Genomic DNA, 25364 nt, shown 5'->3' with positions numbered 1-25364 from the left:
AGCTCGCCAGCCACGAAGGGGCACGTGACCGTTTTCTGCCAGGCTGAACAGAAGACGGTGGGATTCTGCACACCCGCTGTAGGGAATTTTAGAAATGCTGCTGTATTTGAAAGCGAAGGGTAGAGAGCCTGGGAAAGCCACGCAGACGGTCTGGAAAGTGCTAGCATCTTTCAGTGGACATAAAGATGTTGCTTCTGTGGATTCTGTTCTGCAACTGGCCCTTCAGGTCCTCTGGGCCGTGGAAGGATGCTCCGGGTGACTGTGGCCCAGACTGACTCTCCGAGCCAGGAGTGACCGCTGCTGAGGTGAAAGGTACAAATGCCACACGCCCCCCAGCCCAGCAGTGAGGCCTCTGCACACCGTGTCCCTGCAAAGCGATGTCGCCAGAGTCCAGTCAGCCCCGGAGGCCTCTGCACACCGTGTCCCTGCAAAGCGATGTCGCCAGAGTCCAGTCAGCCCCAGAGGCCGGACAGATGCGTGGATGAGTTGAATAGTCTTTCAGAGCACAGGTTGGAGGACCGAAAAAAAGAAATAGGATTTTAAAGCAATGAGAGGATCTTGGCTACCAGTCATGCTTGGGGGACAGGCAAGACCTCGGCATCTCCAGCATTTCGGCAACATAAAGAGGCAATTTACAGAGCAGATCCTAACGCATCTCGAATCTGAACTGTGTAGAATCATAAGTCCTATTGCATTCCCAATCTCAGATACATGGACAGTGAAATGCTTTATCATTTATCAGTACTTCCTGACAGTGGCGATCTCTACAGTAAGTCCCCCACATGCGAACTTTCAAAGGTGCACACGTGTGTTCGCATGTTCAGTCACGTCAGTTCACATGTGAGGCGCACATTGTCACGTGTGTGCATCCGTTACGAGTGGCTGTGCTTTTGTGTACTTTATAGAGTGTGGTAGTGCAGTATCTCAAATTCAAGCCCAGCGTGTCCGTAAGCAAGCGTAAAAGCAGCACTATGTAGCCTGTCGTGTTAGTTGGACACGTAGGCTAACTTTGTTAGACTTGGAACAAATCAGACTTACAAACATGCTCTCAGAACACAACTTGTTTGTATGTAGGGGACTTACTGTATAAGGGTTTTTCATAGTTCGTTATTAATACTGTGTGCCAACTCCAAACCCCCACTATAAAAATTACCTTTAGAGATAATATATTTTATCAAGAAGGCAGAAACTCACACGTGGATAATTTTTGAATTTGTGTAAGAGTCTTGAAGAACTACAAAAATATTTTTTGGAAATATTAAACAAACAACAAACCAGCAAAAACCCTGAGCAGGAGACCACCTTCCCAAAGCAGCATTTGAAGATGAATGTCAGCAAGGAGTTTGAGTTCTTGGGGTGGGTTTGTTTGGAGGGAGATGGGGGTGGAGGAAGGACTATTTTGATGATGGATTTTTCGAATATTCTCTTTCATAGTATTTCAAGTTTCTGGTTTTTTTCCTTCCATGTTAATATGCTACTAGATTTTGCATGAGAATGTTTTAAATTTCCTTTTGACATTCTGACAACAGGATGGACAGGCTCTGTCCTTCTGCCCGACGTCCTCGGAGCCAGGCACTCCCCTGCATGACTGGTCAGGTGGCCGTGATGTCCATTTTTATTTGCGGTGGCCCCAACAATTAAACCTGCACAGGTTAATTCCTACAATGCCAATCTCTAACTGTATCCCTGCTCTCATTATTTCTTTTTCTATTCTCCCCTTTACTTAACAGGCAGTATTTTTTTTTAACCTGCTTTAGAGGTGCTTGTCCCTTCTATAACTGGAGATCTGAGTCAAATGGAGTATCATTTGTCACACCCGTGCTTTTTAATAATTCTGTCGTCTGGCAGCCAGAAAACACTCTTTGCACATCCTTTATCTTGCGCAGTTAAAAAGCAGTCCTTCCACAACACACCTACCCCGACACCCAACCCGCTGGGGTGGCCCGCACGGCTGCTGGCGGCCGCAGACAGAGGGCACAGACCCTGGCAGGAAGCCCTGGAGCGGGGTGCGGTGCCAGGAGGGGGCTTCAAGCCCAGCTTTCTCGGCCCCGTGGGCTCAGGTGAGGGGGGAGATCCAGAAGGACAGCACGTTTGCCATCAGGTTCCCTGCTTCCCCACCAGGGAGGCTGCGGGCCAGACATCGCCACCCGTGGGCGGCGTTGACTGTTCTAAAAGTAGGTACTGTGAAAGAGTACATTTTCAGCAGGAATTGAGGATGCAGTGAAAATGAGGTGATAATGTATGAGACGGTAAACAAGGGGAAGAGAGAAGAAGGAAGGAAAGAGAGGAGAGGAGGGATCAGTTAGAATTGCCCTGGCGTAAACATTAGTCTTTGATCCGGTTGAATTCTTCAATCGGTGCGTTCTTTATCCAGGTTAGTTAAGAAAAATAACTTGAACATTTGTAATATTTTCACAAGCATTCTTTCCACTCTCAGCCCATCATGAGGTCTTCCCATCGCAGGGTCCCTGCTGGCCCTGCCCTTCCAGCTCCTCGGCGTAGAACCCCCGGGTTCTGTTGCAGCAAAATTCAACACCCTTCAGGAGGGTGGGGGGAGCTTCGTCCCGCGTGTCCACTCCCACCGACGACCGAGGCTCCCAGGAACGGAAGGTGAGCGTGAGTCAAGGCCCGGAGGGCAGACTGGAAACTAATCCAGCTCCCAGTTCTGCCACCAACTAGCACCAAGTAAAAGAATACAGATGACAAGCACACCATCAACCCACTGGAGTGTCTGAAGCCTTGAATGAGAGAGCGCGAACACAGATAGACACTTAAGAAATTTGCTGACATTATTGGTTAATAGGCCATTCATCATAAACATACAACCTCCACCCCCTTACAAGCTAAAAATGCTCAGACGGCTGTTAAAATGTATTTATTTGCATACATCCAGTGGACTTCCTTTCTGCCAGGACTTTGTTTTAATCGGAGAAATAAGAACTGGTCTTGATTAGATGGTGAGGGATTTATTTGCTTTGAAATAGTGAATGTAAACAGTTGCTCTGTTCTCACACAATCTAAGGTTTATGCCTTTTTAAAAGAAACATTTCTATCCATAAATGTCAAGCATCTGGAGATTTTTCTTTTCTTTTTTTTTTTTTTTTTGAGATGCGCTTGATGCTTTGTAGAAGTGTTTCTTTAAAATATAGGGAATGGAAGCGTCCTTGTTTCTTCACAGTGCTTCAGTGCTTAGTCACTCAGTCATGTCCAGCTCTTCGCAACCCTGTGGACTGTAGCCCACCAGGATCCTCCGTCCATAGAGATTCTCCAGGCCAGAATGCTGGAGTGGGTTGCCATGCCCTTCTCCAGGGGATCTTCCCAGCCCAGGAATCAAACCCAGGTCTCCTGCACTGAGGCGGATTCTTTGCCAGCTGAGCCACCAGGGAAGCCCATGTTCCTTCACAGCTGGAGAGTAACCACAGCGCGCTCACCCCTGAGAGACCTTCCCTGATTCCACAGTCACTGTTACCTTTGGTCACGGCCAGGTCAACTCCAAGTTTGCTGTTTGTGATCTACTGCGTGGGAATTTAAAAAATGTTCCCAGTTTTCTGTTAATGAAGGACAACACAAAGTCCGCAGATTTCCACAAATCGAGTCTTAAACAGTTACTTCAATCCTGCTGCGCAAGATGAGACTTGTTGCTAATACCAGCCACATCTCCGAGAGTGGTCTGGAGCTGCCCTTGAACTTGTCGTGGGTCGGGTCCCTGGGCCACCGCCAGGCACGGGCAAGGCGTATCCAGTGCTTTGTCACATGCTGGACACCCACTTAAGGTTGGAAGCGCCTGTGAGACACCACGGTTTCTCACCCCAGGCTCCTTGGGGCCCCGGGAGCAGCCCCCTCGCCGTGCGGATGAGCGCAGAGCAGAGGTTGGGCAGTGCGGCGTCATCCCCGCTGACCCTGACTCTTATCAGAGCCGCTCCAGGTGCTGCTGCTTCTAAGTCACTTCAGTCGTGTCCGACTCTGTGACCCCATAGACCGCAGCCCACCAGGCTTCCCCATCCCTGGGATTCTCCAGGCAACACTGGAGTGGGGTGCCATTTCCTTCTCAATGCATGAAAGTGAAAAGTGAAAGTGAAGTCGCTCGGTCGTGTCCGACTCTTCGAGACCCCATGGACTGCAGTCTACCAGGCTCCTCCATCCATGGGATTTTCCAGGCAAGAGTACTGGAGTGGGGTGCCATTGCCTTCTCCGGCTCCGGGTGCAGGAAGAGCCTTCTCTGCGCTGGAGATGTTTCACAGCAGCGAAGTCATCACTGTGGGTGAAATGACTGAAGGTAGCTTACAGCCTTACAGGGGGTGTCCCGCCTCGTGGAATCACCGTTGGAATTCATTGCAAAGAAGAGGAACCTGAGACCTGGTGCCGTTTCCTCGTTCCAAGATCATTTGACCAGTGAGATGTTCACAGATTTAAGATCACCTCTTTAACTTTTTCCCAGCTGTGGAAACACACAGACCAATTATTCCCCTAAATACTCAAGCATTGGCTGTAATTCAGCCTCAGGGGCACCAATGTCTATTGACTCTGACATCCGTGATACCCAGTGGGGAAAGGTGAGGTGACCACCTCTTCCTCATTGCCTTGCTCTGCAGGCTTAGAGTTGAGCACAACACTTCCCAGAACAGATACGGTCAGATGTGAGTGTTGTGATACCAGCCCTATCACTGTCTCAGCAAATCCACAGTCACAGAGAGGGGGGCGGAGAGCTTCCTTTGCCAGTGTTTCAGGCTCTTAAAAGTTCTTCTTCTCCTTCTTTCTTCTTTCTATTTTTTCACTGGGTCTTCATTGCAGCGCACAGGCTTTCTCTGGTTGCGGAACACAGGTCCAGAGTTGTGGTGCACGAGTGTAGCTGCCTCGCTGCACATGGGATCCTAGTTCCCTGACCAGGGGTGGAACCCGAGTCCCCTGCATTGGAAGGCACACTCTTCACTGGGCCACCAGGGAAGTCCCTGAAAAGTTCGCATCATTAAACAGAAAACAAACTGGTGATGGATTTTCTGTCTTTCACTAACAGATACATATCCCTAAGCAGTTGGGTGAATTATTAATTTATATCCAAACAATTGATAAGTATTTGTCTTCAGTGATCTTGTTAGGTAGTCAGTATCCCTTCCTCCCTGGTTCTCACCCCAAAGACCTCTCTTTTCTTTTTATATCAAATGATTCTGATATGTATCGGTCAACTGAATGATTTTTCCCCCCTTCATTCAACCTCTGATCTTATTGAGTAGAATTTTAATAAGCTGAGGAAAATGATGTAATGCTAAGTAGCAAGTATATCTAGCTCTTGAAGGGTAGTTTTATTTTAATCCTACAAACTAAAGAGAAACCTTGGCTATCTTGATCAGATGTATATAAATAACAGTTCTCGTATGGACCGAGGGTTGCAAGCATTTTTAGTACAGGTGGAAAACAGAACATGCAAACCACAAGAAACCTCACTAATTCCTAACAATTCAACAGGAAGCTGAGTTCACATGCAATTAAAGAAATGCCGTTTGGGGACCTCACTCCGATGCTTCCTCTAAAATAGCGGTCAACGCAGGAGGGTGGGGTCCTGTGAGGAGAGGACTGGAGGCACCAGGTGCAGCATTTAAAAAATCCCCCGTTTTCCTTCCAGCCCTTGCATTCGCCCTGGTGTCTCAGAAGACGGGTGATGGGGGAGCCCCAAGTGCTGCAGGGGGAGCTAGAGTAGACAGAAAGGCTGTGGTAAAACGTCAAAGAGCAAAACAAGTACTTCATCTTCAGAGACTGTAAAACGTGACGGGCCTACATTTCATAAAATGCCTTACAGAACGCCTTTAACATTTTAAAATTGGGTTTTAAAGTAGATGACACATTAATAGTAGGTTTTTTGGGGTTTTTTGTCTGCGCTGGGTCTTCCTTGCGGTGCTGGGCTTTCTCTAGTTGCAGAGCCGAGGACTCTAGAGCTCATAGGCTTTGTTGCCTCAAAGCGTGTGGGATCTTAGTTCCCCGACTGGGGATCGAACCCACAGCCCCTGCGTTGCACGGCAGATTCTTAACCGCCCGACCACCAGGGAAGTCCCAATAGTGCTTTTAATTCCTTGAATTTCTGATTCTGCTGCTGGTTTCAGATAGAATTTATTTCTCATGAATTAAGATATTTACACTGTGAAACAAAAAGTGTTAGTCACTCAGTCGTACCCGACTCTTTGCGAGCCCATGAACTGCAGTCCACCAGGCTCCTCTGTCCATGAGATTTTCCAGGCAAGGATACTGGAGTGGGTTGCCATTTCCTTCTCCAGGGGAACTTCCAAACCCAGGGATCGAACCCAGGTCTCCTGCACCACGGCAGATTCTTTACTGACTGAGCTACAAGCGAAGCCCTGTGAAACGGAAAGGCATCTTTTAAACTTCTTATCAAACATAAAGCCCAAATACAGCCTCTGAGCGCTGAAGAATTGATGCTTTTGAACTGTGGTGTTGGAGAAGACTCTTGAGAGTCCCTTGGACTGCAAGGAGATCCAACCAGTCCATTCTGAAGGAGATCAGCCCTGGCATTTCTTTGGAAGGAATGATGCTAAAGCTGAAACTCCAGTACTTTGGCCACCTCATGCGAAGAGTTGACTCATTAGAAAAGACTCTGATGCTGGGAGGGATTGGGGGCAAGAGGAGAAGGGGACGACAGAGGATGAGATGGCTGGATGGCATCACTGACTCGATGGACGTGAGTCTGAGTGAACTCCGGGAGTTTGTGATAGACAGGGAGGCCTGGCATGCCACGATTCATGGGGTCGCAAAGAGTTGGACAGGACTGAGCGACTGATCTGATCCGATCTGATCAACTTGCTGAGTCTTCATTCGGGAACCAACCATGAATAGCAGTGGAGGTTCTCAGTCCTTATTTCTGGCTGCTCGGGAGGCAGAATTCCTTACCTCGTCACATGGTCTTGTATTGGCTTAACTGTCATGGGTTTCATCCTTTTGAAATAACCGGTGCTTATTCTTCCAAATGACGTGTGTGTTCCATTCACGTCTTGGTTTCTGTTGAAATGAGTGAGAGGAGAACTGGTCCCGGGGTGTCTGATTCGTTTCTGTCTCGTCCCAGATGCCACTGGGGACACTGAAGCTGGGCCACGGCCGTGATGTCCCCAGGGCCACGGCCGTCAGCCGGGGAGTGGACCACAGCTGGGCAGCGGGGACACTCGTGTTTCTGACCCCGGACTGCTCGTGGATGTGGTGCCCTGGGAGAGTCCGTGAGGTTCCTGACCAATCAGCCAGGGGCCCTGAGGTCTGCGTGCTGCAATTTATACGGAATAAACTGCTTATCTGGGGGAGGATTCTGAATGCCTTTTTCCAACATTTCCGCCCACCCTTTAGTTTGCAGTCGGCTCCTTCTCCCCGTGGACCCTCAGCCGTTCGCACCCCTGGCCCGTCTGCCTCCTCCCGGGCCTGGAGGATAGAAAGCAGGCTGGAACGGGTCTGGACGGGGAGCAGGCCGCCCCTGGCCCTGCAACCACCCTGTGGCCTGTGGACTAACAGCAGTTTAGAGAAAAAGCATTTCTTTCAAATGCTGAATTATGAAGGAGTATTGATTGTACGGTGGAAATATCTGGAAGATTACATCTTTTGTCTTCTGGACCAAGGCTCTAATGTGCAGAAAAGCTTCAAGTCAATTGCGTATTGTGAATATAACATTGTTTACTAAATGTACATTTATATTCTGAAATGTTACCCTCCCCTTTATTTTTTCTCTTAGAAATAACCTCTTCGAGAGTTCATAGGCAAGTTCTAAAACACTAACCAGAGCTGAGTAGGTCGGGCTTTTTACCCCTCACTCTCCCTCCAAATAAGATTTTAATTGGCTAAGCTAATATTGGTTCCAAGTTCATAAAAGTTTGAAACCAGATCATTAAATGCAAATATGGTCTTCATCCCAAAGACGATAAGAATGCCTTTAAGCTAATATTTTTAACAAGAACGGTTGGACAGCGCTCTCTTGTAAATTTTATCATACCTGAGGCGGTTTTCTTCATTCGATTAGCTGGAAAGCTGAATTTATCCCCAGGCAAACCAGACAGCAAGCCCGGGCTAAATTCAACAACTGGAGCTTAAATTTGGCTTAATATATCCCCACTTGGATCTGCCTGTTTAATTCTCTTTCATATGATAACGTTGGTTTATTCATAGGCTTGACTTGCCACCTGAACAAACTGAAGACCATAACCTTACTCGAAGAGAGTAAGAAAACTTGGCCAAAACCACAGAAATTCCTGAGTCAAAATCAAAACTGCAAACTTGTGAGTCAAAACCTATTCTGGGCCGTGACTACGAGAGTGGGGGGAGGAGCTCTGCTCTGAAGGCGGACAGGTTTTCGTGCATGTGGACGTCTTCCGAGCAGACAGACGGTCTTTATAACAAGGTAAGGACAGAGGCTGCCAAGGCTGGCTGGCCAGGGCCGCTCCAGCTAGAAGTAGTTCCTGTTTACCAAGCACCGTATGCGTTTGCCCTAAGGATTAAGTCCGTCTGACACACGGTTTCATTTGAAATTTAGGAGGAGACCAGAAAATTGTTCTATCCTGTGCCTCTTTCAGTTCTGTTTCCTGGTTCAAACTACTCCGTTAATTCCCAGTCAGAGATTTTTCTCTTTTTTTGCCTTTCATTCTGCATGCATTTAACTTGATAAACATTACAACCTGCTTCAATTCTTGGTCTTAAAACCCCTGTAGTATGGCCTTCCTTCCGCGTTTTTATCCCCTAGCATTCCGGAAAACACGCTGCAAATGTGTGTAGAGAAGGAAAGAATGAATGCCCTCTGTCAGCAGTGGTCAGGACTTGGCTCACAGTGCCCAGACAGGCTTTTCTCAACATCCTCAGATGACGTACCGCTTCACTATACCAGGCAAACCAAATGCTTTTCCTTCTGAAGTTCACCGAGCTCAGTTTCATCTCTTTTTCCAGAGCCGAACAGTAGGAAGGTGTCCTGCTGTTGTATCTGAGGTTGGTGGTGACTTCACGCCGTGAGGAGCTCTGAAGGCGCCTAGGGCTCTAGTCGCCGGGGCTCTGGCTCCGGCGGGGTTAGCAGGCCCTTCTTAGGGAGTTAGTCGGCACATGGTTCCTGCTCGTGGGAGCTTGGTTCCAAGCGGCGAGTCTCCTCAGGTCTGTGCTGGGCGTCTTGCCTTCCCCGAGGAGGCAGACCAGCAGGGGAGGCAGGACATGGGCTGTGGGTTAGGGGGTCCGATCAGACGTGTTTAGAGGGACTTCAGACACAGCAAGGCGAAGAGGGATGTGTGCACTAACGTGAGAATGTGTCCATTCGCTGAGTGTGAAGGGGGCTCTGACTTTGCCCAGGCCCCGTGGTAGGATGGGGGAAGGGTGGCTATTGCCAAGGTCAACATCCCATCGCCACGATTGACAGGTAGGTGACCAGATGGTGCCAGATGCCCCCTGCGATGGGCAAACAGCACAGTCCACAGAGATGGGATTGGAGAGGCCCCCTGGAGGCCAGGCTGTCTGGGCCGAGGCCTGGGGACGTTGGCTGGTGATCAGAACAGGGAAATCCGGAGGCAGAGAGCAGGCTTGGGTACCCAGGGAATGGAGGGCGATGTTACCACCTGAGCCTGTGATGCCCACTCGCCATTCGGGCAGGAGGTGCAGAAGCGAGAAGGTCCAGAAGCGGTTGGATCTACTAAGTCACGCCCGGGAGCCGTCGTCCTGGGCCTTGAGCACACGGCGAAGGTGGAACCCCGGCAGAGGAAGTAAGTGCTCTACACACGGAAGGTGCGGAGGAGCCCGGGGAAGCCGGCGGGCCTGGCACTGCTGTCAGGGCACACAGCCAGCACCCGGTTCAGAATCTGTGTCCCTAGAAAGCACAGTGCACAGTGTGGTTGGTGCTTTTTGCTTCTGATCGTGAAACGGTTCTACACGAAAGAGAAACACAGTCTGGCGTGAATTTGATGTGGAAGCACAAACAATGTGTCAAAGGACAAAAGAGGAAGAAGGAAGTACTTGGGTTTAGGGCCACACAGCGTCAAGGCAGGAAGTGTACGTACTCTGCAGTCACCCCTTCCGTGTCGGGGAGGGCGTCCCGTGTGCTGCCCCCGGCCCGGGTGTCCCCGCCTTCACAGCGCGCCTCGTGAGGGCGACAGGCAAGCTTAGAGATCAGGTAAACACTTAATGTAGAATTAGACAAGTAACTGTATCCTGAGAAGTCGTCACGCGGCATCAACAGGAAGGCGCAGCGTAAGGATGTGAGCGAAGGGGAAGCGCAGAACGGGTAGCAGTCCCCCTTCAGCTGCGGGCATCTGGTCCGTGGAAGGAACACACAATGCCAGTGGCCTGGACAGCGTCGGGGATGGTCTGGTTCTGCAGAGCGGTGGTTCTCCGGTCGTTGTTTTATTATGTTCAAACACCACACGGACAGTACAGTTTTCAGAGTTTAATTGTGGTGAAATACACAGCACATAAAATTTCTTGTTTTTCATCGAATTACAGTTGTGTTAACAAGGCTGTGTTAAAGTCTGCCATACAGCAGAGCAGCTCAGTTGTGCGTGTGTTCTTACATGCGTGTTTTTCATTGTCTTTTCCACTGTGGTCTACACAGGGCTTTGAATACAGCTCCCTGTGCTCGGCAGTAGGACCTCGCTTATCCATCTGCTAACCCCAAACTCCTGATCCGTCCTTCGCCCTTGGCAACCACACGTCTGTCTACGGAGCATAAACTTTCTCACCTTCGCCATTTTTAAGTGGGCAGTTCAAGGATGTGAAGTGGATGTACACTGGTGTCCAGTCAGCGTCCCGAAGTCCTTCCACTTTGCAGAACTCTGAACCCGCCAGACACCCCGACCCGCCGTCCCCCGGGCCCTGGCAGCCCCGAGGAGGCCTGCGCTATCTGTCCCTTTGTGACTGGCCTCCTGCACCCGGCGCGGTGTCCTCAAGGTTCCCCCATGTCGTGCCCTTGTCAGAATGACCCTCCTTCCTAAGCGGTCACTGTTTCACTGAATCTACAGACCCTGCTTTTTATTCCTTTACCCATTAACAGGCACTGCGGCCTCTGCGTATGGATGTACACACAACTCTTGCAAACATTGTAAATATTTTTAAGGAAAAGTAAGGCAGAAGGAAGGGCCAAAGTGATTTGATAGGGAGGCAGAGCTGTTTTAGAAAAAGTTGTCAGCAGAGGCGTCCTGAGGGGGTGACGTGTGAGCAGAAACTGGGGTGTTCTGAGTTTCTGAATTTCCTGGAAAAAGTCCACAGGATCGAGAAGAACCATCCGGACTGTGGGAACAGCACGTGTGAGGTCCTAAGTCAGGAGCAAGCGATGAGACCAGCATGTCCGGAGAGGAGCCTGGCAGAGACGTGAGTTCGGGGTTAGACCGGGACGAGGATGTCGCGCTGTTCTGAGAAGGGAATGTGCACGAGCTCAGGGGAACAGTGGTGTGTTTTGGCTGCGCTGGGTCTCCATTGCTGGCGCGGGCGCTCTCTAGCTGCAGCGAGCAGGGCCCGTTCTTTGCGCAGGCTCCTCGTTGCAGTGGCTTCTCTCCGTGCGGAGCGCGGGGCCCTGGGCTCGAGGGCTTGGTAGTCGTGACGCAAAGGCTTAGCTGCTCCCAGGCACATGGGATCTTCCTGGACCAGGGCCTGAGCCGCGTCCCCTGCACTGGCTAGTGGATTCTTACCCACCGCGCCACCAAGGAAGTCCCCAGAATAGTGTTTGCTTTGACTATTTAAATGAAGCCATTTAAATAGTCATTTAAATAGCCATTTAAATAGCCATTAAATAGACCATTTACTCAATTGGTCTATACTCTGTAGATTCCCGACCAGGCTGCCTGACCTGGGTCAGCACCCCGCAGCCCGCTTTGCACCGTCTGTGAGCTTTGTGGTCAAGTCCACACAAAACTACTCTCCTCCCCCTTGTAAAGGGGTTGCCACGTGGATGTACATCGGTTCAGGCGCCGTTTTCCTAACGGACATTGTGTCCACTTTCTGCTGCCTACTAAACAGAGTTTGAAATAATTTGCGATTCAAGCCCAAAACCATCTCGGGGAATCAAAGCCAAGCCCGGACAGTTGAGTGAAAACGCAGCTGACCAGGCGGGCGCAGAGAGATACACGTCACTACTTGTGTTCACGGCGCGAATCCAGCGCCTTCCTTCAAAGCTTGGACTCATAGTCACACAGCTGTGGACTCTTAGGGCTGGGGCGATGGGAGATGGTCAGGTGCAGCCCTTGCCCTTCAGGGACCAGGAGACTCAGGGCCCCAGAGACCGACGCGCCCGTGATCTCAGAGTTAGAGACAGGGTCGGGGCCAGAAGCATGATGTTTGGTTAGGGCGCGGTGTTCTTTTCCGTTGGGGAAAAAGCTGCTGCCCGTTAGGGGGGACAAACTCTGAACGCAGAGCTGACACACGCGTGGCCCCCGCAGGGGACGTTCTTTATGCAGCGGCGCTTCCTGAGCCTGCGCTTTCGGCAACCCCGGGAGGCACTGCTTTTTGTGAAGTGTCATACATGTTTGGGGAAATTGCACTTCAAAATTAAGAAAAGAGAGTGGAAAGTAAGTCTCTAACTGAAACTTAGGGCTTGGCCATGTTTTCCTGAATATTCTTTGTGATTGAGAATGGGATAAATGTGCAAGGAATCCTCTACCTTTCTCTGATTTTGGAAAACATCAGAGAGACTGATTTGTCCATGAAACAGCCCCGATGTCAAGGGCTGGTGCGCAGAAAAGCCCTCCAGGAGGGTACTGATGACTCTGGTCTCTGCTCAGTGTCACTGCGACTGTTTATGACCATGACCTGGGGCATTACGACGACTAAGGTGTCTAATGCATAGATATGGGCTAGTGTTAAAGAGCCCACCTGTCAGTACAGGAGACATGACAGACGCTGGTTGGATCCCTGGGTCCTGAAGACCCCCTGGAGAAGGAAATGCAACCCACTCCAGGATTCTTGCCTGGAGAATTCCGTGGACAGAGGAGCCTGGCGGGCTGCAGTGCATGGGGTCACGAAGAGTTGGACATGACTGAAGCAACTTACATGCGTCAGTATGGGTGTCAGGGGTACGTGACTTCACTCACGTTCTCTGAAAACTGTTCATTCACAGACCTTGAGACCCTTTAGAAGCTGAGCTACTGGACCACCCGGTACGTCCCATTCCGAAACCCCTTAGGTGGCAGGAACCTGGGGCTGTGTGACACATTCCCAGTCTTAAGAGGTCTGTGAAAACCTCCTCTGCAGGTTGACTAATGCGGCCGAATGTTAGCCACTCCCGCATTCTCTGGGTCTGTCCTTAACTTAGAAATCGTGGAAAAGCTATTTAATCTTTCCGAGTCTAAATCTCGTAACCCACAATGCCTTCTCACGAGAGAATCCTTGGCGAGTTGGTAGTCTCCCAGCTCCCAGCCCCGGCTCCTTCTCGTCTCTCTCCACACACTCCCCCGACTCCTGGGGTTTCATCCTCACTGCCCACTGATGGCTCCCGCCTCTGGACACCAGTCCAGCTTCCCTGCTGAGCCTGGACCGCCCCCTCCCCCATCTCCAGCCGTTCGCCCTGCATCCCTGGGGACGCCCACCTGCCCCTGGACTCACCACGTCCTGCGCCTCGTCCTCTCCTTCTGCCGGGGGGCAGGGGTGGAGGTGCCCACCACTCTCCCCCTGGACGGACACCCAGACCACCAGCCAGGGCCTCTGCCCTCTCCCACTCCGGAATAACCCGGGGCCGGCACGCCCTGTGGCGTGACTGCCTGGATGACCCTCACGCGCATCCCCACTGCTGTGGCCACCGAGCTTGCCACTGTGGTCCTGCACACACCCGCTGTTAACCACTCAGAGAGCTGACCGCGCCCTTCCTTCCTTCACATCTTGCAATGCTTCTGTGTAGCTTCCAGAACAAAAGACAGACTCTTTGTATAGCACCCCCCACCCCAAACTTTACAGTCCACCCTTCTGTACCCGCTCCCGCCGCCGTGCCCACTCCCTGCCCCCCGCAGCCCTTCACAGAAGCTGAGCTGTTCCGGGGACCCATTCCCTGTCTCTGGGGCTCTGAGTGCAGCTTGCTCCTCTCACTTCCCCATGATGCTCAGCTCTCTCTGCCTCGTTTCTCGAAAGCTCTCAGACGTCACCTCCCCCGAGCACTCTCTTGCCCCTCGGCTCTGTGTGTGCCTGGGGCACCCACTGTTTGTGTCTAGCACTTGACCCAGAGTCTGTCTTTTATTCCTATATCTCCATCATCTCACGCACGGCTGAATGAATGAATGAATGAATTCATAGACGGTGTATACATAAAGTGTGAAGTAGTAAAGCACTGTCGTGTGCTTTGTCATTTATAAAGCACCAGCTAGTTGTAAGGAGATCCAACCAGTCCATCCTAAAGGAAGTCAGTCCTGAATATTCATTGGAAGGTCTGATGCTGAAGTTCTAATACTTTGGCCACCTGATGGGAGGAGCTGACTCATTTGAAAAGACCCTGATGCTGGGAAAGATTGAAGGCGGGAGCAGAAGGGGACGACAGACGACGGGATGGTTGGATGGCATCACCGACGTGATGGACATGAGTTTGGGTAAACTCCAGGAGCTGGTGATGGACAGGGAGGCCTGGCGTGCTGCAGTCCATGGGGTCGCAAAGACTCGGACACAACTGAGCGACTGAACTGAACTGAGCAAGTTGTACAGGCTCATTTCTATGTACAAAAATAATACATATCCTGTATGCCCACATTTTTACATGCAGTTCCCGCCAAAGACTTGGATTTTCTTATTCTGTTGTTCCAGTCACTACGAATAGTTCGTGGCTAATAATCATACACATGTGCACACATACAGAGATTTAGATAAAGGACTTCAGTTCAGTTCAGTCTTCGAGGGACAAGTCGCGAGCCAGTTTAGAGGTAGCCCTCCAGAAGCCTCAAGGGGAAGCAGTATTCTCCGGATGCGAAGTGGTACCTCTTCCCCCCACTTTTGTATCTTTGAAAGGACTGGATGAGATTTCTTTTTTTCCCCCAATGTGTGGAAAGTTAACAAAGATAATTATATTCTCCGGCCGTTTGAGCCCCCCAGCCCCCAGCCCCCTTGCTCTGCAGAGAACCAGTCTCCCAAAAGAGCATGCTGTACGGGAGCCGTGCCATGTGGCAGAGACCAGGGCGGCAGAAACCGGCGTCTTTAGCTTCAGAAGGAGGCTAAAAGCTGTGTGCGACCAAAAAGCCAGCTGTAATGTATTCAAGAAGACCTAAGGGTTTACTTTCCAATAAGGATGGAAGAGACTCTGGGCCCCCACTGTGAGCTGATCGTCAGGCTGCTCCATATAACTAGTTGGTAATTAGTCCCTGAGTGAGTAAAGTGGAATAGATGATGGGAGATTGATACTTAGACGAGAAGCTGAAAATGCTTTTTTGCCGGTCATCAAAATTTAAAGGCGGGGGAGAAAGGGTCGGGGGTGCCTCTGCCTGTTTACGTACTGTTTCCGACTCAGAATTTGTAATGATGGGGTTCATTAACTTGCGTTTCTAAATTGTATTAAGATGAAGCTTACATCAGTTTCAAAGAAACGTGTAGCGTGCCAAACGCAGGAGGCTCAGGGATCCGGCGTGACGCCCCAGAAGAGCTGGCGGCGGATTTTGGTCTCCTGTCGATCTCCCCCAGCTGGGTCTCCTCAAACCCACGTGTGGGGCAAGGCTCTTTCATCTGGGAACTGAAGACCAAATCCCAAAAAGCAGATTTCCAAGGACCCCAGAACATGGAATAATTTGTCCAAATTTTGCTTTCTCATATAATTAGCTATCAGTTCATTCATGAACTTCCAGCGTTACGGACTCCTGCTAGAGGTGAGTTAAGACCCCCGAGGCATGCCAGCACCCATTCGTTACTTGTAGAGTGGGGCTTGATTGGTAAGGCGGCATCACAGAGAAAATGATTAGCGTTTTAAAGGTATTTCACGTTTAGTTTTTTAGGACAGGGCATGAATTAGCCTAAAAATGAATTCCACGGGCACAGTTAAATCTGGTCTCTTCCTGTAAGGTGCACACAAGTGACCCGCGTGAAAGAGAAAGTTCCAGGTCTTCGGAGACGTGGTGGCACTGCGTTGAGGCGCTTTTCGTCTCTGCTTGCTTGCTTTTTTGAGTTCACAGTTTCTGAAGGCTATGTTCCATCCTAGTTACTGTTAGTGTAACATCTGGCTGTGCTCCTGTGTTGTAGGGTGTGTCTCGGCCCTCCCGTGTCCCTCTCCCCACTGGTAGCACCAGCTGGTTCTCCGCATCTGCAAGTCTTTCTCTTGGTTGGTGTTACATTCACTGGTCTGCCATGTTTTAGATCCCACGGATAAGTGATACCGCAGTGTGTGTCTCTCTCTGTCTGACTTACTTCACTGAGAATAATGCCCTCCAAGTCTAGCCATGTTCTTGCAGATGGCAGAATCTCGTTCTTTATAGCTGGGCAGTGTTCCATTCTTCACTTCAGTTCAGTTGCTCAGTCATGTCCAACTCTCTGCGACCCCATGGACGGCAGCACACCAGGCTTCCTTGTCCATCACCAACTCCCAGAACTTGCTCAAACCCATGTCCATCGAGTCAGTGATTCCATCCAACCATCTCATCCTCTATCGTCCCCTTCTCCTCCTGCCTTCAGTCTTTCCAGTATCAGGGTGTTTCCCAATGAGTCAGCTCTTTGCATCAGGTGGCCATAGTATTGGAGTTTCAGCTTCAGCATCAGTCCTTCCAATGAATATTCGGGACTGATTTCCTTTAGGATTGACTGGTTTGATCTCCTAACAGTCCAAGGGACTCTCAAGAGTCTTCTCCAACACCACAGTTCAAAAGCATCAATTCTTTGGTACTCAGGTTGCTTTATGGTCCAACTCTCACAGCCATACTTGACTGCTGGAAAAACCATAGCCTTGACTAGATGGACCATTGTTGGCAAAGTGTTCCATTATACATATATATATACATATATGTATATATATATGTATATATATGTATGTTGTTCAGTCACTCAGCCATGTCCGACTCTTTGCAACCCTGTGAACTACAGCATACCAGGCTTCCCTGTCCTTCACCATCTCCCAGCGTTTGCTTGCACTCATGACCTTCTTTGTCGTCTGTTGATGGACCCCGAGGTTGCTTCCACATCTCAATATTGTAAAGAGTGCTGCTATGAACATTGGGGTGTGTGTGTCTTTTCCAATTATTGTTTTCATTTTCTGCAAGTACATACCCAGGAGTGGAATTTCCGGGTCATATGGCAGCTGCATTTTAGTTTTTTGAGAAGCCTCCATGCTGTCTTCCACAATGGCTGCACCAGTTTACATTCTCCACGTGGAAACGCCAAGTTCTGCCTGTCGGACGGGAAAGACGAGAAGGCGTGGGCACGTTCTCCCTAGAGCACAACTGACCCCCGTTGTCAGAACACGTGAACTGAGCCTTGGTTATTCAGATCATAAAAAGGCTCACCACTGGATTCTTGAGTAGAACACACTATTACATTTAAACTATTTTACTTCAAGGAGAGATGTATAAGTCCATTTTTGAAAGCCAGTGTCAAGCTAGAAAAAGAAAGGAAATCAACTTAGAAGCTACAAAGCGGCTCAAGGATTTCCCAGGTGGCTCAGTGGTAAAGAATCTGCCTGCCATTGAAGGAGATGCGGGAGAATCAGGTTTGATCCCTGGATGGGAAGATCCTCTGGAGGAGGAAATGTCAACCCACTCCGGTATTCTTGCTGGGATAATCCCACGGACAGAGGAGCTTTACAGGCTGCAGTCCATGGGGTCGCAGAGAGCCAGACAGGACTGAGCACACACACAACAGCATAAAAAATATGTAGCAGCTAACATAATAGGTCATTTTATAATTAAGCGATTTTTGGACAAATACACCTAAATATAAAGCAAACAATCGGAGACATCTCTGGGGAGGCCTTGACTAATAGATAATAGTGCTGATCCCAAGATGCTGGAAGTTTTCATGGGGAAATGGACGGTTAATAAAAGAGGACAAGATGCTGTGAGAGGGACACAGAGCTGAAACAGATCAGCCGGAGCTGTGATTTGGGAACTTCTTGGTCAGTGGATGAGAGGAACTCAGTCAAAATGCTTTTCTTTCTTTCCTTCCTTCCTTTCTTTCTCTCTCTCTCTTTCTTCCACTACATAGCTTTAATATCAGAATCATTGCCACTGAATTACAAACTGCCTGTATAGACATAGAAACAGAGTGGACATGCAGTAAGTAGTACCTTTGGGACAACCAGCAACGTAACTTCTGTTATAGTTAATGATAAACACGTTAAACGGGATTTTCCTTCAGAAGGACAATTGCATGTGTTTTTAAACTTTAGGGTTTGAGATAGATGGAAAACGCATTGCTGCTGGTTCTCTGCCCTGATGCTTTAGGAAGGACCAATATCTGGAACCAGGGTGTGCACCTCTGAAATTCGAACAGTGTGGCAGAGAACCAGGCTGACATGAACGTGCATTTTTCTGTCATCTGTCTTGGTACAGCATAGTCAAGGGATTTCCAGTTGTTTACATCTTATAGTTTTGAACCAGATATAACTAGTAAGTATCTTAATTGAATTCTAAAGACCTGAAGACTTCAAATGTTTGTCTGTAACGAGAGCACGTGATTTAACCAGAACTTACGATCCGTCCTTTGTCTTCTGTTTCTCAGCAGTTCAGTGTGTTTTGTTTTGCTTTTATTAAGAGAGTGGCATAATTTATCACAGAAGGTTGAACCTTATTCTCAAAAAATACGTTTATCAAAAAAAGGTTTCAAAAACGACTTTCTGAAAAGACTATTATTCGTTTATCTTGCGTTTTATACTGTGCAAATTCCTGCATCCTCCCTATGAATCTTGGTGACTTTCGTTAGCTTTTCTTGCTGTGACAATATCTGTCATTGTAGCATAAAATAATACTTCGATTTTTTTCCTATGATTGTGTTAAAATCACTATAACACTGGAATTTGCTTTTTTTTTTTCTTTCAACTTCTTAGTAGTATATAAAAGAAAAAACTAAATTATTCCTTAGGTTTTAGGCTTAAATGTTTTCTTTAGGTTGAGCGGGAGGGTAAAGAGAAGCAGCACTAAGAAGCTGGTCAGAATTCAGATGAACTGTTTTGGAATTACTGGTTCTCTGCCATGATGCTTTAGGAAGGACCAATGTCTGGAACCAGGGTGTGTGCCTCTGAAATTCGAACAGTGTGGCAGAGAACCAGGCTGACATGAACGTGCGTTTTTCTGTCATCTGTCTTGGTACGGCATATTCAGGGGATTTCCAGTTGTTTACATCTTATAGTTCTGAACCGGCTATAACTAGTAAGTATCTTACTTGAGCTCTAAGCCGTCTTAGATGCGATAGATGGAAAGCGCATTATTAGTGGTTGTGCCACCTGTGTCGTGTCCGGTGGGCAGCACCTTGGAAGGCGAGGCGCCTCATCAGGTAGCATTTGTCTGTCTGTGCATCTCGTTAATAAGTAATAGCGTGTTTTTGACTCCCCTGTTGCACTTTGAAGTAGATGTGATCGTACCAGTGCCCACGCTATTTCGGTACTAATTCCCCACTGTTTTTAATTTGGGGCAGAGATTTGGGGACGGAATTGGGGAAGCATGCTTAATGCAAAGTTATGGCTCAAAACGTAAACACCGAAATCATCCTGGACACGTTTCGACAGCACATGTGAGGCAGCCTGTTGTCGCAGCGTGTAGAGACACCAAAGGGACCGTGCACATGCGTACAGACTCAGCCTCACGACGTACGGTGGCAGATACACAGGACATGAGTCATCTTGGTGACTCAGCGGGGTTTGGTACGTTTAACCTTTTAGCCAGGGTATTAGTTGGTGTTCTATGGAATCGTTCTTATTTATTTTTGTCCAATTAGAAGACAAAGCAGAGGGAGAGGTGCCTGCATCTGTTTGCTTTCTTAGCACAGATGACGTACGTAAACACGTGCACACATGTCTATAGATTTCTCCCAGAGACGTCTGTCTACACACCGTGAACACGTTGCACAGTTCACATAAACCAACTCCAGGAGAGAAATCCCACCATAACCGCTTGCCCCGGCTCAGGGTCTGTGTGTCTGTGTGTGTCAATCTGTCTTTCAACTCTGTTTCCCTCTTCCTCTACATTATGAGGACCTGCAGGGCGAGGATCCGTAGGAGTCAGGCCAGGTGGATTGTCTGAATCCATCTCCTCTGTGTGAATGGCTCGTGTCTAGAAGGGAAAATCAAAAAAAAAAAAGCAAAGTATCAACTGCAGAAACCACATTCAGGTTAAAGGGCACCGGCCATCCTGCTTGAACTCTGCCTAAAGGACGAAGCTTTCATTTGATAAAGATCATTAGTCACCAAGACATATATTTTAGAGAGTTCCCAGCAGCGACAACTCCGCTGGCAGTCACTGGAGTGTACCAGATGGTTCATTAGCATAGGCTAGACAAGTCAGAGGCTTTCAGAATCATTTAGAAAATGTCAAACAGAAACAAGAACCCTGTCACTTTTTATTAGAATTAACTACATCATAGCCTGGACACAGATTTCACCTTGGGTCAGAAAAATTAATACAGAGTTCCGTGCACCGTGTCATATACTGGGTTAAGATCAGTCTTCCTCAGGGGACTCATTTGCTGGCAATATATTACGATCCTTCTACTTTCGGAATCCTCAAACCTTTTCTTTTGTGAGATATGAAAAGAACTGACCTTGCTCAAAACCCACTGGTGTCTAGCTGACCAGAGGCACAGGCAGAATTTCCACAGGACATTGTCCTAAAGCACGTTTGTGACCGTCTGCTCAGGCAGTCTCCATGAGTGGGGCTGACCGACCGTCTGGCGGGGCGTCAGGTGGGCTGAATGTCAGGAGGAAAAATGCAACCCTGAATTGAACAGGCTGCTATAAACAGGGATTAAAACACCATTGAAATATTGTGGTTTTTTTTTTTTAATCCAGATGTCAAAAACTTGGAGAACTTCCAGCTGGTGGAGGGCGTTCAGGAGCAGGTCAACGCCGCCCTGCTGGATTACACGGTGTGCAACTACCCGCAGCAGACGGAGAAGTTCGGGCAGCTGCTGCTCCGCCTCCCGGAGATCCGGGCCCTCAGCATGCAGGCCGAGGAGTACCTGTACTACAAGCACCTGAACGGAGACGTCCCCTACAACAACCTGCTGATCGAGATGCTGCATGCAAAGCGAGCGTGATCACAGCCGCGGGCTCGGCCTCCCAACAAAACACAGAGATGGGTGGGGTGGGGGAGGAGAAGAACAGGAAGAAAGGGAAAAAAAAAATACTCTGAATGGCTCCAAGCAACATGAATTAAACACTTGGTTTAAAGATACTGAATTTAATAAGGCATAGTAGTCAAGTGCTGAATGGCCAATAAATGATGTATCAGGGTATTTGTATCGCAAACTGTGAATCAAATGTGTCACATCCCCAGAGCGTTCTGTGCAAAAGACACTGGAACGGAGTCGACTGAACCCACAGACGGACCCCAACACCGTGTCAGGCTGGAAACGGACAGACGCTTTCCTGTATATTGAAACCGATCTCCGCTGTGAAGAAATCTAGGAACTGATCTGTGCTATTCGTTAGGCTTACGTGGCAGGGAATTTGAGCTTACAGAATTCCTCCGTGGTAAAGCGGAACTGGAACCATCCTCAAGAATCCATCAGCTGCGCCGATAACAGCCCTCTCCTCTTCCTTCCAAGGACCCGGCACCTTCTGTCCTGGGATCCCGGAGTCTGTAGCGAGGACCTGTGCTCAGCTGCACCCCCCAGGAGCTCCGCCACCAAACCTTGAAAAGCCTATTCTTGACTGTCTGTATCTTAGACCTGCCAACAGCTAATAAGAACAGTCCATTGATATGTGAGCTTGCCATTTTGACTATGTTCTGGATTGTTTTGTCACGTGTTCATAATGTTTGGGAAAAAAAAAAAAAGCAGGCAGTGTCCCTTTTCTGATCCTATTACAAGCGTTCATTAATATTAAGGGCAGCGACTACAAACTTGTAAAGCTTTAGCTTTAGCATTACTGGATTTCATAAAAAATCCCAGCAGAAAGGCTTATTAGGATACATCAGCCTTTTTAACCATCAAGGTTTGTAGTTCATTAAAAAAATACAATAGGAAACATATTTTGCTGGAATGTCAAATAGTCACCGTTCTGAACAGAAAAAGAACACGGAAGCATGTTAAGCTATGCAAAATCAAGGCGGGGGTGAGCACACACGATGAGTGGCGTGTTGCAATTGATCATCCCCTGAACGCAGAGAGGAAACGGTGAGCCTGGAAAGATAGCAATGTGCTTCAAATCTTCCCCAGTAGGGAAGGGAAGAGAGTGATGGTGACCTTTCTGAGTCACTCTATAGACCAAAGTCTGCTATAGAACAAATACTGGAGGACAGAGAACTGCGAAACAGTCTCCAGACCCCGCTGTCAGTATTATCAACAGGCGATGCCAGAGATACAGAAGTCTTGCCTTACTTCACAATTCTCAAAGGTAGCAGATGTGGATCAACACTTGTTTAAAATAAAGTATTAATACTTTAAAGTCAAATGAAATAGAGTGTTTACATTCCTTAGGGCCTCTGGGGGGCGGGGGGGGACTGTGATGTGACGAAAGAGCTGGAGTAGCAATTTCTTAATGTTATTTTTCTGATCGGTAATTATTTTTAACAGTACTTAGTTATTGTATGTCGTGAGACACTAAAATCAGAAACGGGGATCTCATTTAGATTTTAATTTTTTTTTTTTTTTTGAGATTATTGGCGGCACAATCACTTGTAGAAACTGTAAAAACATGAAAGTATCTCCTAGTCCCTTAATTTTTTCATAAATGTTTCTGGCTTTTGAATAGTTTATTTATATTGTATATCATAGGTTCAACTGTAGACAATTATGATGCTAATTTATTGTTCCTTGGTTTCGCCTTTGTCTAAAATAGAGCCAAGGCTGAAGAAACCAAATCTGTGGTTCATTGTAGCATGTCAAGTTAGTGGGACATAGTTCAGAGACAGAGAGGCGTCTTAATGAATTTAAATCATTCACTTGATTAAATGTCTGTAAATCTTCATGGTTCTTACCGTAGTTTATTTAATGTCTATTGTAAATTATGTGACTTGTAGCTCCCTCTGTTTTCTAGTAAATTTAACAAGGGTGGAGTCTTATCTGGTTTTCTTTCCAAGCGTTGTAAGTTGTATACCAAAGATATTAGTTATTACTTCTGTGAGTACAGAGAAGATTATTTTATTATTTTTATTAATCACCTCTAACACACGTCCAAGTGAAGGGTACCCATAGCTAAGCCGGGCGTCCATAGCTCGTCACTCAGAGGTCACCTATGTTGTCTCCATGGCTCAAAGGACAACAGGAAAATAGTTGATCAGTCCATACCCAAAGCAGTAAATAGAGCAGCATCTTTACTGTCCCCAAGTTGGAAGAGAAAAGTGTCGGCAGTTTATGAGATGGCTCCATCACTGTATATGGAACACGGGATGAGACGATTTCTAGATCTGGGACATAGTTGTTTGGAGGGTGCTTAACATTGCAAAAAAAAAAAATTTTTTTCAAAAACAAATATATCGATCCCAAAAGTCCAAGTTTTATTTTAAATGTACAGTATTCCCCACTGACTATTTTATCTAAACAAGGCCACATATTATTGTGTTGTTAACCTAATAAATTACACCGTGAGAACAGTTAGAAAGATGGGGACACAGAGACTTCAGCCACGCTGATGGTGACACTAAGGACAGAAGCCGACAGAGTGCTGCTTGGCGTCCATGGCGCGTGCAGACTTTCTCTAGTGTCTGCCAGTAACTGGGTTTCAGCCAGACACTGACTTATCCTCTGCCTTATCAGCTGTAGGATTTACTAGGAAAGGCAGACTCAGATATGGAGGTTCAGGGCTTGGCCGGGTTCACTGTCATTGGTCTATGTTTATAAACAGACAATCTGTCACATCTGGGTATTTATCTTACGGATCTTCTGCTGCCCCCTGGATTTGAATCCACGCGATGTCGAGAGTGTGAAGTCAGTTCCTCGTTGACGTTACTTAACTGTATCCGTGAAATCAAATTGTCATGTTGGTTCTTGCCAGGAATTTCTCAACAAAATGGAATTTTTTTTTCAGTATTTCAATAAATATTGATATGCCCAGCCTGATCATTTTTAAAAGTTTTTATGGTGTCCTCATTCTACAGGGTTCTAAAGCATCTAAAGTAACTGAGATCCTTGACTAGGAATGGAGTCAGAAGACTTCCACATGCACAGACATGCCTCAGGTGGCCCACTGTCCTCAGTGGGAAATGAAGCATTGAACTCAACCTGTGCATCACCTCTCCATACATAAAATACAGCATTTTGCATCACTCACTGTTACAGCTGACAGCAATATCCTATAGTATCTGTCTTTGTAGCCCTCCCTGTGCCCTAGTCATTTCCCCAGGTGTTCGGTCAATTCAGTTGATCCTTGGATCAGCTCCAGAGTCTGACTCAATGGACACGAGTTTGTGCAAACTCCAGGAGATGGCGAAGAACAGGGAAGCCTGGCATGCCGCAGACCACGGGGTCGCAAAGAGTCAGACACGATGAGCGACTGAACAACCACAGATCAGCTTCACGAGGTAGCATCCTCTTCCTGACAGTTTCTTGCTCAGAGTGATGTGTTAGTCAGTGGGAATTGTGGATCCAAGACTCAGAAGCCCTTAAACACAATACTGCATTTGTCTCTGGGCCAGGATGACACTTAGGATTTGCTTCAAAAGGAAAAGGTATGTTAGACAAAGTCAGGCATCTGGTACTAAGTTATTGGTATTTGATATAAATTTTATCAATGATATTATCCAGATGGCACAGTGGTAAAGAACCCACCTGCCAGTGCAGAGATGTAAGCAACGAGGGTTTGATCCCTGGGTGGGGAAAGTCTCCTGGAGAAGAAAATGGCACCCCACTCCAGTATTCTTGCCTGGAAAATCCCATGGGCAGAGGAGCCTGGCAGGCTACAGTCCATGGGATCACAAAGAATTGGATGCCATTGAGCAACTACCCACACAAAGGATGCCAAAGAATCAGAACGCCATACCTAAGGTCTAGTTGATTATGGAGCTAAGATTTTTGATCAACTAAGAAATGGCACCCCACTCCAGTACTCTTGCCTGGAAAATCCCATGGATGGAGGAGCCTGGTGGGCTGCAGTCCATGGGGTCGCTGAGGGTCATACATGACTGAGCGACTTCACCTTCACTTTTCACTTTCATGCGATGGAGAAGGAAACGGCAACCCACTCCAATGTTCTTGCCTGGAGAAACCCAGGGACAGGGGAGCCTGGTGGGCTGCCGTCTATAGGGTCAAACGGAGTCGGACATGACTGAAGCGACTTAGCAGCAGCAAACAGTGGCCCACAAAAGACATCTCCCTTGTCA

General features: G+C 48.0%; 1 protein-coding gene across 7 annotated transcripts in view; it reads left to right on the top strand.

Moving 5' to 3' along the window:
* NR5A2 (nuclear receptor subfamily 5 group A member 2) overlaps positions 1–24105 on the top strand; it is a 128008-nt gene extending 103903 nt beyond the window's left edge. For all 7 annotated transcript variants that reach the window (XM_070384675.1, XM_005902056.3, XM_070384672.1 and 4 more), the window contains one exon: positions 20894–24105. In XM_070384675.1, the coding sequence (XP_070240776.1) occupies positions 20894–21141 (248 nt within the window). In that variant the 3' untranslated portion in view covers positions 21142–24105. The remainder of the gene's footprint in view (positions 1–20893) is intronic.
* The last annotated feature ends 1259 nt before the right edge of the window (positions 24106–25364 follow it).

Source organism: Bos mutus, chromosome 16, assembly GCF_027580195.1.
Source record: "Bos mutus isolate GX-2022 chromosome 16, NWIPB_WYAK_1.1, whole genome shotgun sequence".
Lineage (NCBI taxonomy): Eukaryota > Metazoa > Chordata > Mammalia > Artiodactyla > Bovidae > Bos > Bos mutus.
This window is presented reverse-complemented; position numbering and strand designations above follow the sequence as displayed.